General features: G+C 36.1%; 1 protein-coding gene across 1 annotated transcript; it reads right to left on the bottom strand.

The window, feature by feature from the left end:
- Positions 1–1,130: 1,130 nt before the first annotated feature.
- LOC148946054 (protein CFDP2-like) lies at positions 1,131–15,194 on the bottom strand. The gene is made up of 2 exons (XM_089097589.1): positions 13,913–15,194; positions 1,131–1,339 (listed from the first exon to the last, which is right to left on the bottom strand). Exons 1-2 carry the CDS (start codon positions 15,192–15,194, stop codon positions 1,131–1,133), a joined length of 1,491 nt encoding a protein of 496 aa, XP_088953715.1.
- Positions 15,195–15,443: the final 249 nt, after the last annotated feature.

Below are 15,443 nucleotides of genomic sequence, written 5' to 3'. Positions count from 1 at the left end.
TGTATGGCAAGAGTTATCGTAGAAGCATCGGAAAGGGCTCTTTCGATTGGAAATTGGAGTGGCTTGTGACCTTTTTAATGGTCGAAAGTGATTGGAAGGGAAGTAACACTCCTTCCACGCCCACCACTTCCCCAAACACATCCAATCAAAATTTTGAGATGGCCCTTTTGTTCAGCGTAGTTGATTTCCATGATAGAAAAATACGTTTTTTGGAGGACACTCCCCCACAACCCTCAGGGCACGAGTTTTAAGTTATGCCATGGGGGCATATAAGAACGATGTTGGCACAATATATTATTTATTATTTTTTCCTTTAGACCAGGCTACTTGTTATCAAAAAAGTTGTCATAGAAACTTCGAAAATGGCTCATTCGATTGGAAATTGGAGTGGTTATATATATATATATATATATATATATATATATATATATATATATATATATATATATATATATATATATATATATATATATATATATATATATATATATATATATATATATATATATATATATATATATATATATATATATATATATATATATATATATATATATATATATATATATATATATATATATATATATATATATATATATATATATATATATATATACATATATATATAATTTGTAGTAAAATGCTATTATTAGTTAACGTATCACACTGCAATCTGCGTGGTCTCTGATCCAAGCTAGGTCACCCTCAGCACATCATGAATGAGTGTCCCGTTCTGTCTTGTGTTTTTCCGACACCAACCTTAGCTTTGGCATGATTGACAGTGAGGTCAATATTTCTAGTTAAATTTACGAAAGAAATGTTTTGTCATTGGTACAGTCTATAGCCCACCAAAGAGGAAAATCAATGTACTCTCGAGGTACCGATCTTGATTTGTAAAGAGATTAAATTTCGATGTTCGGTGATTATTATCACAGGTGATTTGAATGTCCTTCATTGCCATTGGCTGAAAATTCGTATGATTGAGGCGGAAGGAATAGCTCAGTCAGATCTAGGTTTTGCTTACAGTCTAGGTCAGCTTGTTGATCTTGAAGCTTATGTCGGTCCTCATGGACTATTCCAGATCGACAAAGCCCAGCAGGACTATTTTGAATACGGGTAAACCCCAACTCTTATGTGGGTCCTCGTTGACTATTCTGGCTCAACTTTTTCCTGACTAACCATCGAGACACTCGCAATGTTGAAATCCATCCTTTAGCCAGCGACAATATGGAAGTTTTCCTATGTATAATCGGTCCAATATCGCTTCGACGTAGCAACTTTGTCGATCTTTTGAACACACATACGTTTCCTTCATCAGAGGAGTTATCCAACTTCATTCCTGAAATAGCAGAAGTCTCTAAAGGCGAGTTACCAAAACACAGCCTAGCAGGAACATATTGTAAAAAGTAACTTCACATAACGACCCGTCGCCACCTACTAGCCTCCTAGTGAAGTTATTGCTTTGAAATCCCTTGCTTGAAACATTCAAGCGAAGGTACAATAAACGCATCAAAGCTGAAAATAAAATAAATAAAGGAAACACCAGGACTAGTGGTATATGGTGATTACTGATGGAAAGGTGAAGATTTTTATAAAAAAAACAGCAAAGAAAAGTCTTTGTTAATTTTCTTTTGGCCTCTTCCTGTTTATTTTTTAGACCAAGACTGGAAATCATCGTTGATTACTTTATGTATTTTCCTTCAAGAATGTGTTTCACTCAAATAAAAAGGATATTACTAAAAATAAAGCTCTGCCGAACTCTGGTAAAAACCTATTTCCGTCCTTATCGCAATTTGCAATTGGCTTTCTCTTTTTAATTTCTGGTATTGGATTTAAAATTCAGCTAAAATAATTCCTCAAGTTTCTCCTTTCGGAATTAAACGAGATCTAAGGTATTTCAAAAGTTGTCTAAATGGCAGAATTATTCTGAAAAATAGAGTAGAAGGGCGTGTGTTATCTCTTTAGTCTAGGATAAATCTCAAGAAAGATTTAGATAAATAATGCTGTAGGAACGTGGAGTTTCCATGTTTTCTACTTCTAAGAAATAATTTATTCCGAAAGTGTCAACAGTTGTGCTTGAGAAACTACTAGAAAACATGTGAAATGAGACGGCTGAAATATGTCGCGTTTCTAATTTACGGAAAAAAAGATTGATATCGTTTTTAAAGTCCTTGGTGCGTCAATAAGGACGTAAAAGCGGTTTTACAACTTTTATGTTAGACTTGCAGATGTTTAAATCGTGTCTTCAAGTGAAACAATTAGTCTAGGACCATAATTTCATATCGTTTGTTTAGAATATTCGTTGGTTTTGATTATGTCAAATATAGTCTTGTAGTATTTTGTAGTGGTTCATAGGATTTTTAAAAAAGATTGTATTTTATGTGTAGATGGTTGCATTAAATAAACTGTGAAAAACTTAAATTAAAAAGTGTCAATTTTGCTATAACACGTGATTAATATTTTAACAAAACTTTTATGTAAACTCTTATAAAACACTGTTATTACCGCTTTATGGTTCTTAGTTTCTCATCTTTCCAGTCAGCTAGCAATAATTAATGCTGAGGTTTGGAGGGGGAGATAGAGTTATCAACTAGCAGGATAGAGCAAACGGGGAGAAGGACAGTCTAATATTGGCTGCTTTACATCGACATTTCTATAGACCATAAATAATAATCCTTGGAATGGCCAGACTGACCTTGATGCAATCATATTTTGGAGAAAAAGTTAACTTTTATGAGGGGCATCATTTAAAAGAAACAAAAAAGATTGTAAATGAAGATATGATATATGAATTGATATTGTGTCGAATGATGAAGTCCAACTTAAAATGAACGAAGATGGCGTAAACAACTAGTAATTTTCCAACCCTTCAAACTCACTTAAGGTCTAGTGTATCCTTCGCACTTTAGTGAAAGCAATTCAGATCGGTAATAGGGTTTGTGTTATTTATGTTAAGTAGCAGAAACTAAGAAACTGAATATTCAGCTTAAAAACCAAGGAACATACCTGTTTTCAGTTTCAGTTCATTTGTGAAATTTAGTTGGTTTTACTAGCCTAATATAACAAATATCATGCGATGTCAACTGTATACAAAGCTATAAGACATTTGTGAAGAAGATACCGAACCCACTATGCACTGTTTTAAAGCCCACAAGTTGCTATATCTGCGTCATATCTCTTAGTATTTATTTTAAAGTAATCCTTAAATACCAAGTTTGGTGACGATCAAACACCATTTGCGAACTGAAAGGTTATCATATAAAAAGATTTAAAAGACTCTATCACAAAATAAGCTTTTGATGTACTACCTCGTCATGGTTGCAGCGGCAGCTGCAACCTAGTAAAGAGCAAACCAGAGCCCATAGTAATCAAAAGTTGAAAAACATGTTTTCAAAAAAAAACTGGCTAGTGATAAAAATTGCCGTTTGACACTGAATTGGGAATGGTAACTATTGTTTCGGTTGGTCTTAGAAGTAAAAGTCTATTGCGAAAAGAAATTTATGGTGATTTCGAAAAAGAGCCTGAAACCCCTTGAAAATGGCGTCAAATCGAAATAAAAAGCCCCCCATTGGAATCAGCATGGTCCAAAATCTTGTGTAGAATAATTACAGTTCTCCACCTTGAACACCAAGGAAAATGACTTTTTTGCATGGGTAGCACTGATCTGTCTCCTTTTTTTTCTTTTTTTGTTCTAGCAGGTTTAGGGGGTGGCAAGAACATCATAGAGAGGTGTGTAATAGCTTATTCGAAAGGTAATTAAATTTATAAGTGTTCTTTTTAAGTGACAAAAAGGATTGGAGCGCAAATACCCCCCCCTCCTCCCTACAGGCCCCCTCCCCCCAACTAGTCCTATAAAAATTTTGCGATAGCCATTTTGTTTAAAATAGTTCAAAGGTTCAATATACATGGTTTTGATGATGATATGGCCCTCCATAGTCCCTGGCCATAGCCACACAGTAACCAAAAGTTATATGGTTACATAGTAACCACAGCCCATAGTAACCAAAAGTTAAAAAACGCGTTTTGAAAAAAACCTCCTAATGAAAAAAAAATTCCCATCTGAAGCTGACCGAGGAAAATTAACAGTCATTTCGGTTCGTCTTAAAAGTAAAAGTTTATCGCGAAAAGAAATTTATGGTGATTTCGAAAACAAAGCTTCAAACCCCTCGAAAATGGCGTCAGATCAGAATGAAGAGTGTACCATTGGAACCAAAATGGTCAAAACCTTGTACAGGAAAGTTCCAGTCCCCCTCCCTGAACAATAAGGAAAATCACTTTTTGCATCGATAGCACTGATCAGTCTCCCGTTTGTTGTTTTTTTTTCTTTTTTTTTCAACAGGTCTAGCGGGCTACCACAACATCATAGAGAGATTCTTAATGGCTCATTCAAAAGCTATTTCTCATATCTACGTGCTTTTTATAAATTCTGCCATCAGCAAGTGCAATATGGCACTAAAATGGCACTTTTTGTGCTATTTCTCAAAGGGTTTCACCGTAAACAGGTTATATCAGTCAACACGGTTTGAACTTCAAGAGTAGTTTGCAGTTTCTTGAATATCACTTTAAATTTAACTAACGGATCATCGTAAGTAATATGTTCAGTATAAATTCAATTCAAATATTTAAATTATAGCAGAAAAAGGGGAATGCTAATAGAAGTTTAGTATAAAAAAATAATTATAAAAATAAGCAAATCTATTTTTACTTTGAAATAAATTGAGCTTTCTTTTCTGCAAAATGAACATGCAGAAATGTATGTACAAAAAATATCTTTTATCTTTTACAATCGCTTTTTTTAATACATTTTTGTGAGTTTCTGTAGGTAGAAAATTTCTTAAGATACTACCCGAATCTTAACAGTACTAACGGTTAAAATATATTGCTTTCTGAATTCAATTTTTTCTAATTAATAAAGAAATTCCTTTTGTGGGAACAACTTAAGTTTTATCGATGAATGTCATTTTTGTAATGAGACCCAAAAAGCGTAAAAAAAAAATCTTCCCTGGATTTCCCATAAATTTGATGCTTACGCTGAATAACCAAGTAAGGAAAAATATCGAAGGTAAAAGAATACGCCTGTAAGAGTATTTCAGTCCTTTATGTACACGTAAAGGAACCAAAAGCTTCCCCCCAAAAAGAGAATTTTCTCAAATAGTGCACATTTCAACTGTACTCAGAAATACTATACTTTAATAGCATGAATAATGCTTCAAAAACTCCGGTTTCCTACAGAATTATCTAAAAAATAGGGTGTTAGCCCAATAAGTTTTATCAAACAGTTCATAGTGTCAGACTGTAATTAAGGTGCGACTCAGCTAAATTTTAACCGAAACTCAAAAATGGAATTTTGATAAAAATTGATAAGAATTGGGTTTTTATACAGATTGCAAATATATAAATTTCCTTGCGTTTAATATCTACTCACCAAAGTCTCCAAGCCTCAGAAGAAAAAGGGATTTTGATCGATTAGGGGGTTTTGAAAACAGGGAGCCTGATTTTCGAATAAGGGAGAAACACCCCCCAAAAAATCAATAATTCTTAATGTAAATCAGACCTTCAGATTCAGCGTATCAGAAAATGTTATTATGGGGGTTATGATCTTCTATCTGCACAAATGTGGAATTGTATGTTTTTGTCTAAAGACCGATCACGGATGCGTTTCTATTTGTTGTGTTTTTGTTCTAGTGTCCTTTTTAAGAGACCGTAAAGATAGGAGGGCAACTAAACCTCCTCCCAAGACCTAATTCGTCTCTTATTTTGTTTTCAAATGTTATGATTTGAGATCAATTTGACAAAAAAAATCATCTCCTTCAACTACCTACAAACGCATAACACAGAAGTAGATTTAGTGTTAAGACCTTTAAACGACGAAGCGACGATTTTGCCTAGGGGGCATTCAGTTCAGAGAGGGAGGACATTCTGATTCAGAGAGATCAGAGAGAGATCTGATTGTGATGGTAAGTATTCAGTTTAGTTTATTAATATTGATAACTAGTGTCTTATGTTTCCCAAAATTTTTAAGATAGTTTATTCTTGTAAATAAAAAAAAAAAAAATTGGTAAAATTCTACGGTGCTGTTCTATTAACTGTAAACCATGCAAGAAGTGAAGTTTGGTTAGTGCTAATAAAATAAAACAAAATAAGGTAAATATTTAACAGTTTATAAAGAAAATTTGGCTATATACTTGCATATTAGGGGGCGAAGGTAAAGCATAGCATATATTAAATATGTAACCTAAACTAGGTACCTTTTTTCCCCTAAACCCCCAAAAACTAAAATTTCAATATTGGAAACGCAGTTAGGAACCACTGTTTGCAATCCAATTCTCTGTTGAAAGAACCTGTTTGACTAGTTTCTTTTATAATATATCTTGCGTGGCTTACAGCTAATAGAACAGCACCAATTCTATTTTAGCTACTTTTGGCTATCTTGGAAAGGGGTTAAGTTAGGAAAATGAAACTTTCAGGGATGGGTCTACAGGCTAAAGTATGGGTACTTATGTACTATCTGTGACACACGCGAAAAGTGAAGTTTGGTTGATGCTAATGAAGTAAAACAAAATAGGATAAAAATATAATAGTTTATAAACAAATTTCGGCTATATATTTGCGCATTAGGGGGGATGGAGGGTAAAACAGAGCATACGTTAAATACCTAACTAAACCTAGGTGTCTTCCCCCCCCTAAACCCTAAAAATAGCAGTTTAAATATTGTAAACCCAACAACAAACCAAGCTTTACAATCCATTTCTCTATTGAAAGAAACCCGTTTCGAAAGAAACCCGCATCTTCCCTATATATTATGGCGCGTGTGTTCCAGATAGTACACAAGTACCAAAGTATGTCCTGGGAAGGTATTTTCAAGTACTTACCTCCACTCCTTCTGCCTCTAGATGGTCCTTAAATTTGCCTACATGAAAGGTCTATACTTATTGAAATTTTGACAAAACAACATTTTACGTTAATTTTCAGTAATCAGTTTCTTTTTCTCAAGGTTTAGTTCCGAAAATGCAATTCCTGTTATTGAGTAGAATTTTAAGCCATATCAATGTTTTTTCTTCAAAATTTAGGAAATGTATTTGCATATCTTTAAAAATTATACATTGGGATTGAGCAAAGTTGTGAAGCTGAAAACAATTTTGTTGTACTTCATCTAAGCGGAAGATCTATTTTGAAAGGTTTCAATTTTATAACACACAGATTTGATGAGGCGGCGAATAAGAGATTTGATAAGATCTGACGAGTTAGTAAAAAGTGTTCAGAAAAGACAGGATTCTTCGCATTATTTTTGCAACCATTTAGCTCAGGAGGTAGAAAAAAGGGGGGAAGTCTTTCTTTTATTTTTGTTTTCAATTGATTCTATCTTCATTTCAGGTCCGTGTATTACTGTTTTCCTGACTGAAAGATATTTCTTACTCAAGTGTCTTCTGTTGGCCTGCTACTACGCCATTGATTTATGGATTTCCACCATGAAAAAATGCAGCCGTTAAGAGGTGTCATATTACATGGGAGAAATTTTTTGTTGTAATTTTCTGTTCTTGTAAAATAAATGAGATTATTTTTTTGTATTTGTTGATACTTCAGAAAGAAGAAAGGGAAACTGAATCCTGAGAACGAGATATTAGACTGTAGGCCTAGGAAACTGAACAACACTAGTGATGGATATCCAATAAGAGAACCGGAAATCCAGTAAACAAGATGGAAATCCTATAAGGATCTTAAAATCCAACATGTTGTTTTGTCAACAAATTGAAAATTCAATTTGTTTATGGGAATTTAACATTTTTGTTTCTAAACAAAATGGAAATTCCATAATGCCCATGGAATTCCAAAATGGTCTCCAATTTTCAATTTCAGCCATTGAAATTCCAATTTTGTTGTTGATAAACATTACAAACAATTTTTGTTGAATCTCAAACATTTTTTTTACAGTGTGGAGCTATTGGGCTATCAGAACTTCTAAAAGTGATGTTTAATGACTCATATGAAAGCTATTGCTCTTATATACGTGTTTTTTTTTCGATTTTACATTCGTAAGTGTGCTATAGCACTGAAAACAAAACTTATGGTGCCACTTCTTAAGTGGAAAAGCTCTGAAGTACAAAACAGGTATCATTGTAATAGTTATTTTCCAGAACCCTTAACTGGAGGTTCACAAGAACCCCTCCCGTACACTCCTATCCCAGCCCTCTTAGTAAGTTTCATAAATCGTCTGCTTATCAGTAAGCTACTGAAACATTAGCAGGCTACCACACCGCCGTAGATAGATGTTTGACGGCTCAATTATAAGCTATTGCTTATATTTACTAGTCTTTTAAAAATTCGAGCATCTATTAGATTTCACAGATTTTAATGTTAACTAGTTTCTGAGGAGAAATGGCAATGAACTCTTTGTCATGGTTGAATCATTAGCTGCAACATAGTAAAGAGCGAACCACAGCTCATAGTAACTGAAAGTTAAAAACGTTAAAACGGTCGTGTTTTCTTCTTTTATCCACGCCTAGCGGGTTACTAGAACATCCGGGAGAGATGCTTAAGAGCTCATTCAAAATCTGTTTCTCATATATAAGTGGTTTATATAAATTTCGCCGTGTGCAAGAGCCATATGGCACGAAAAAAGGCGCTTTTTATGCCGTTTTTCAAGGGGTTTTATAAAGCTTCTCATAGTCTTACACCAGTTGTGACATAAGTAACTTTCAGCATAAAATTAAAATTATCTTAAAAATATGAGCGTAAAACTAAATATTTTTTAACAGCTGCGAAGTAATTGAACAGCATACAGAAATATTGGACTGATTTATCAAGCAGAATTTTGCTCTCAGCAGCTATAATACCAATAGTGGGTAATATACAGTCTTAAATTGTAAGAAATATGCTTTAGTATTCCTTGAAATGAAGATCAAATAGTACATAATATGAACTCTGGAAATTCTATTATTTCTCTCTATACAAGAGTGAATTTCAAGCTATGATACAAATTCTAAAGCTAGTCTATAGTCGTAACAATATCAATATGGCCTTTATTCGAACCTGTGTACAAACTAATCATGACATGTCCTTTTAAGAACAAAAATGAGAGCCAGTCATTGAACTGAGCCATTGTGCAGAAGTGATACCAAATTAAAGGTAAAAAAATAAAGAAAATCCTAAAATAGATTGTTGCTTTATCTTAAAAGGGATTGATCCTAAAAGGGATTAATAATATTTTGATTCTATAAAGTGTCCTTAATTGGTTTGCTTTTACTGTACCAAAAGTCCTATATTATTTTATGTTTTCAGTAAAGCGCTAGTTTGTAAAAAGCATAGGGAATCATAATTAGTTGGTTTATTTGTACTAGTTATGTTAATATATATTAAATATGCTGTGATAATTTTTGTCCGTTTTAAGTTTCAATTTTGCTCTTTACTTCTCTCAGAAATAATATTTGTTTTTTAAATTAATATTGATTAGTAACAACTTCAAACCCTTAAGTACTACGCATTAAATCCTTACCACTATTACGCCTGAAGGGGGCGTCTGCTATTTTAGGCTTATGTGATAATCGTCAATATTTGTTTGATAAGTTGTTCTAAAAGGAAGGACAAGCAGTATAGATTCGAAGAATCACAGTTGTATTAAGCAATCATGGCCCTGTGGATGTGGATTCTCGCTTTGCAAACTACTTATTAAACAAATTTTGACAATTATCACATAAGCCTAAAGTGGCATGTACCACCATAAGGCGTAAAAGTGATCAATTACTTAGGGAAAATATTTGGCTATGGGACTACCATGCCACTTAAGCTTGATGGTAGATTGGGGGCTAAATATTTCATATCAGTCATATTGTATTAGTCATGATATCTTCATCTGAGATTATCTCATATGCGTAAAAACGTCAGATACGACCTTTAGTCGTGATAGCAACAAAGGGTCTTCACAACCCTTTTATTGTTTTATATTATTGGTGTCTAAAAAAGGTTTGCTATGCTAAGAAAAGGGAAAATTAGCTGCCAAGGTTCACTCGTCGTTAGTAGTTGACAATAAATTAGTCTCGTCAAATAAGAGATGGCTAGGACCATTCACAGTAATAGAGTTTTAGCCAATCATAGTTTTTGAAAACACAATGAAAAAAATCATACTCTGATAAGATTTATGGTTAAAAGCAAAAAAAAGGAATGCCAATTATTTCTTCAAAAATGAATTAGAAAGGAAGGAAGATTCTTTAAATAGATCTTTATCAACCGGTTGCTTTTTCAGCAAAGTAAGAAAGGGAGAAAAGCTATTTTATGGGGAAATTTTTCAGTATCATTGTTGCAGCGGTAGCTTCAACCTAGTAAAGAGCGAACAACAGCCTATAGTAACCAAAAGTTAAAAAACGTGTTTAGAAAAAAAAATGCATAAAGAGAAAAAATTGCCATCTGACACTGATTCAGGAATGGTAACCATTATTTTCGTTTGCATCAAAACTAAAAGTTTATTGCGAAAAGAAATTTTTGGTAATTTAGATTTAAAGCCTGAAACCCATCGAAAATGACGTGAGATCAAAATGAAAAGTGTAGGCTACTGTTGGACTCAGCATAGTCAAAAACCTTATACAGAGAAGTTACAGTCCTCCACCCTGAACAACAAGGAACATCACTTTTTTGCATCGGTAGTACTGATCTATCTCCCTTTTTTTCCGTTTTTTTTTCTCCAGGGCTACCGTTTTGATAATAAATCAGAGAGAGATTTTTAATGGCTCAATTAAAAGTTATTTTCCATATCAACGTGCTGTTTTTGAATTCCATCATCTGTAAGTGCCATATGGCACTTAAAATGGCCCTTTTGTGCCATTTCTCAAGGGGTGGGGCTAGCGGGCTACAAAAAAAATCGTAGACGGATGTTAACTGTTCACAAAATTCTTATATCTACCTTTTCTTAATAAATTCCACCACCTGCAAGTGCCAAATGGCAAATGACGCTATTGATGGCATGTCTCAAATAGAAAAGCTAGGGGCTATTGGGCTGCCAGAACTTCTTAGAGAGATGTTTAATGGATGATTTGAAAGCTATTGCGCATATCTACATGCTTTTAATCAGTCTTGCCATCCGCAAGTTCCAAATAATACAAAAACGGCACTTTTGGGCCGCTTCTTAAGTGAAAAAGTTTCGGAGTATAAAACGGTACCGTTGTAATAATTATGGTCCAAAACCCGTAACTGGAGATTTACAAGGGACCCTTCCCGTATAATCCACCTCCCAGCCCCATTAGTAAGTCTCATTTGTCCGCTGGGAGAATTTACTGTGAACTCTTTAACACGGTCAGAACCAAAACTCAAAACCATGTGTAGGAAAAAACCGCTAGTGGAAGCAAATTGCCATCTGACACTGATTGAGGAATGGGAACTATTATTTTAGTTCGTCTTAAAACTAAAAGTTTAATGTAAAAAGAAATTTATGGTGATTTCAAAAAAGGCTGAAACCCCTCGAAAATGGCGTCAGATCAAAATGAAACGTATATCATTGGAATCAACATGGTCGAAAACCTAGAAAAGGGAAATTAAAAGTCCCCCTGCTTGAACAACAAGGAAAATAACTGTTTTGCATGGGTAGCACTGATCTGTTTCCCGTTTTTTTTTCTGTTTTATTACCAGGCCTAGTGGGTTACCAGAACATCATAGAGAGATACTTAATGGCTCTTTTAAAAGCTATTCATCCTATCTACGTGTTTTTTATAACTTCCGCTATCTGCAAGCGCCACATAGCACTAAAACTGACACTTTTTGTGCCATTTCTCAAGGGTTGGGGCTATCCGGCTACCAGAACATTGTAGACCGATATTTAATAGCTAAAATCGCTCATGTCTACGTTCTTCCTATAAATTCCAACATCTGAAAGAGCCAAATGGCACTTTTGGTGGCATGTCTGAAACGGAACAGCTGGAGCCAGTGGGCTACGAGTACTTTTTAGAGAGGTGTTTAGTGGCTCATTTTAAAGTTATTACTCATATCTTACTTTAGACTTAGACTTAGGTCCTCCTACGCCTGGGGGCGCATAAGGCAGCAACAGTGATTCGCCACGACGACCTGTCCTGAGCCTTCAACCATAGCTCCTCCAACGAGGACCTCGCCAGCTTCGCCTCCTTCATTAGCGACCTGCCAAGGGTCATTTTCGGTCTCCCTGATTTGCGGAGACCGGGGGTGTCCAACACCATGCATCGTGCGGCAGCCTTCCTTCCCCCATTCGCACCATATGCCCCCAATACATCCATCGCCGCTTTCTAATAAGATCAAGGATGGGGGTATGATTTGTCATACGATATATTTCATCATTTCGTATTCTTTCTGTCCAATGTATATTTAGAATAGACCTTAGGCAATTATTGTCGAATGCCTGGAGTCGTCGTTCTAGTTGAGCAGTGATGCTCCAAGTTTCGCAGCTGTACATAAGGACAGAGACCACATTGCTATTATAAATTCTAAGCTTTAACTTCTGGGAATATTTATTATTTCTCCAAACATTTCTAAGGTAGCTGAAAGCAGACCCAGCCAATGTTATTCGGCACAGTATTTCTCTTTCGGAATTGGAATCTTGTGTAAGAATGCTGCCGAGATACTTCAACTCTCTCACTTCCTGAATTTCCTCGTTGTTAACCAAAAGTCCTTCGGCTAAGTCAGGTATGACTGCATTCGACATTGATTTGGTCTTGTTAGCATTTATGGAGAGTCCGACAGCATTTGCCATACGACCGAGTTCATTAATGTTGCGTTGCATATCTTCAGGGTCGTGGGTAATAAGCGCAACATCGTCAGCAAAATCACCATCATTGAGTTCTCTCAGTGGATTTAATTGTATACCGCCACTAAAACTGCATCCACGGAGAAAAAAATCTATCACTATGGAAAACAGTATTGGTGATATATTGCAGCCCTGCCTTACACCTTACTGAACAGAAAACCATACCGTTAGGCCACCCTTTGTCTGTACTGCGCACATGATATCATGATATAGCGCTTCAATTATATTTACGATTTTGGTCGGAATTCCATAATGCACTAAAATCTTTCACATGGTTCCGCGATGTATCGAGTTGAAAGCTTTGAGAATATCCATAAATACTATAAGTAGCTGAACTTGCCATTCATTGGATTCATCCAGCAGGACTCTCAGGCTAAATATCAGGTCGCAACACGATCTATTCTGGCGGAATCCGTGCTGCTCATCTCTCAGAACTTTCTCCACTTTACTTTGAATCCTGTTAAGAATTATTTGGCACAGAACTTTGCTGCCAACAGACTGTAAAGCAATACCTCTCCAATTATCACACTTAGTCTTTTGTCCCTTTTTGAAGAGTTTTACAATTACTGCCTTCGACCATTCACTAGGGACTTTTTCTTCATCCCAAACACGGGAAAGAAGTTCAAATATGGGTTCGGCTAGGGCGCTTCTACCGTACTTCAGTAATTCTGGTGATATGCCATCATTGCCTCAACAAAAAAAAAAAAATCTCGTTTTTTTTTGTTTTTTTTTTTTTTTCTCTTTTTATTTTTGTTTTGCACTGAGGACGACTTGGCGGAGGTCCTTGTCGAAATATTTGCTTATATTTTGTAATATTCATGGTTAGCTGGCTCACAAAATCCTCGTTTTTTCACCCTTTTTGACTTTATTTTTCATTTTGTTATTTTCTCTCTTCTCTGAGTTTTCGATTGCCTGCAGCCTTTCCGTTTTTCAAAGTCTTTAGGGCCTCCTTGACTTCAATAAGTATGAGAGGTCCAGGACATATTCCAAGATCGAACAGTGGTTCTTCAGGGATATTTAAAGTAGTTGTGGGAGGCATCTGATTTAGTACCTCGCTAAAATGCTCTTTCCAGCGTCGGACTATGTCATCAGTCTGGGTTAATAAAATGCCATCTTTGCTTTCAACTTGGGTCGACGACGCCTTTGAAATACCCGCCAACTGCTTCGTTATGGCATATACAGAACGGCTATCTCCCCGTCTAGCGGCTGCCTCAGCCTGTTCGGGCATAGTTTCAAGATACATCCTCTTATCATCCCTGGTTGCTGCTTTGACTTGCTTATGGAGACGCTTGTACTGCGCTTTCAGGTTATCTACATATACTCTAGAACAAGTCGTGCTATGGTCATACTTATCTAAGAGGATTTTGAGTTGTGACCTTTGATCAATAATATCCCAACTACTTTCAGATATCCACTGCTCTTTCTTCTTCCTGTTGTAACCCACAACTTCTTGTGCAACCTCTTTCACGGTTTCTGCAATTTTTTCCCACTGACTATCCAGCGACACTTCGTCCCTTAGAATGGAAAACTTGTTTGACAAAGCTGTAATATACTTTTGCAATACGTTCGGGTCCTGCAATTTCCTCAAATTGAAGGTTTTCACTGGCCGCTGGGGCTTTGTCACAGTTTTTAGTTTCAGCTTGAACTTGGCAACAGCAAGTTGGTGATCGGAATAACTGTCGGCACCTCGGAAGGTTCTAACATCCTCTAAACATCGTTGCCTGTGTCTCTCAATTAGGATATGGTCTATTTCATTTCGTGTTACACCATCAGGCGAGTTCCAAGTATACTTGTGAATCTGTTTATGTGGAAACCATGTGGCGCCGACGATAAGTTCATGAGTAGCGCAAAAATCGAATAGTCGCACACCATTGTCATTAATTTCCCCCAGTCCATGTTTACCGAGGATAGTTGGGGCATAAGAAGCATCACCTCCAACTTTAGCATTAAAGTCCCCACACACAGTCACAATATCATGACGATGCGTTTTTACAACAACATTCGATAACGCACGATAAAATTCATCTTTGGTTCGATCACAGGCATCATTCGTTGGGGCGTACACTACAATAACTGTCAATTTGGCCTGTGAAGTGGCGAAACGGGCACGAAGAATCCGCTCACCAATTGGGTCCCAGTCCACTAGGCATTTTTTGGCCCGATTACTTAGTGCCATTGCGACACCTGCTTCTTTTCTAGTCTCAAGTCCGGAATACAAGATGTGGTAATTCTCAGATTTCAAAGTCCCAAAACCAGTAAGCCTGGTCTCAGAAAGTCCAGCTATGTCAATACGGAATTTATCAAGGGTTATCATAACACTGTTGAGTTTTCCTGGCTGTGTTTCTTGATTAACTGTTCTAAGATTCCAGTATCCAATACGAAAACAATCGGCCGTTTTCAAGAATCCAGTCCGGGGGCGTGCATTAGTCGTCATCACAGAAGAAGAAGAAGTCAATCCGAGGCTATCTGTTGCTGTTTCTTGAGTAATTAGTTTTTACGGTGGCGGGTTACTAGCCCACCGACCAACCAACGAATTGGAACAAAATGGTCAGCTTAGATTAGTATAAGCAGGGGTACCGCGAGCAGGTTGCTGACCACCGCCCCCAAAAATCTACGAGCTTCTATCAGTTCTACCACCCGTAAGTGCTATATAGCACTAAAAACAGCACTTTTGGTGCCACTT

Source organism: Artemia sp. Qi Xiang Cuo, chromosome 12, assembly GCF_049724085.1.
Source record: "Artemia sp. Qi Xiang Cuo chromosome 12, ASM4972408v1, whole genome shotgun sequence".
Lineage (NCBI taxonomy): Eukaryota > Metazoa > Arthropoda > Branchiopoda > Anostraca > Artemiidae > Artemia > Artemia sp. Qi Xiang Cuo.
Note: the sequence above shows the minus strand (reverse complement) of the source record. Positions and strands in the feature narration are given on the sequence as shown.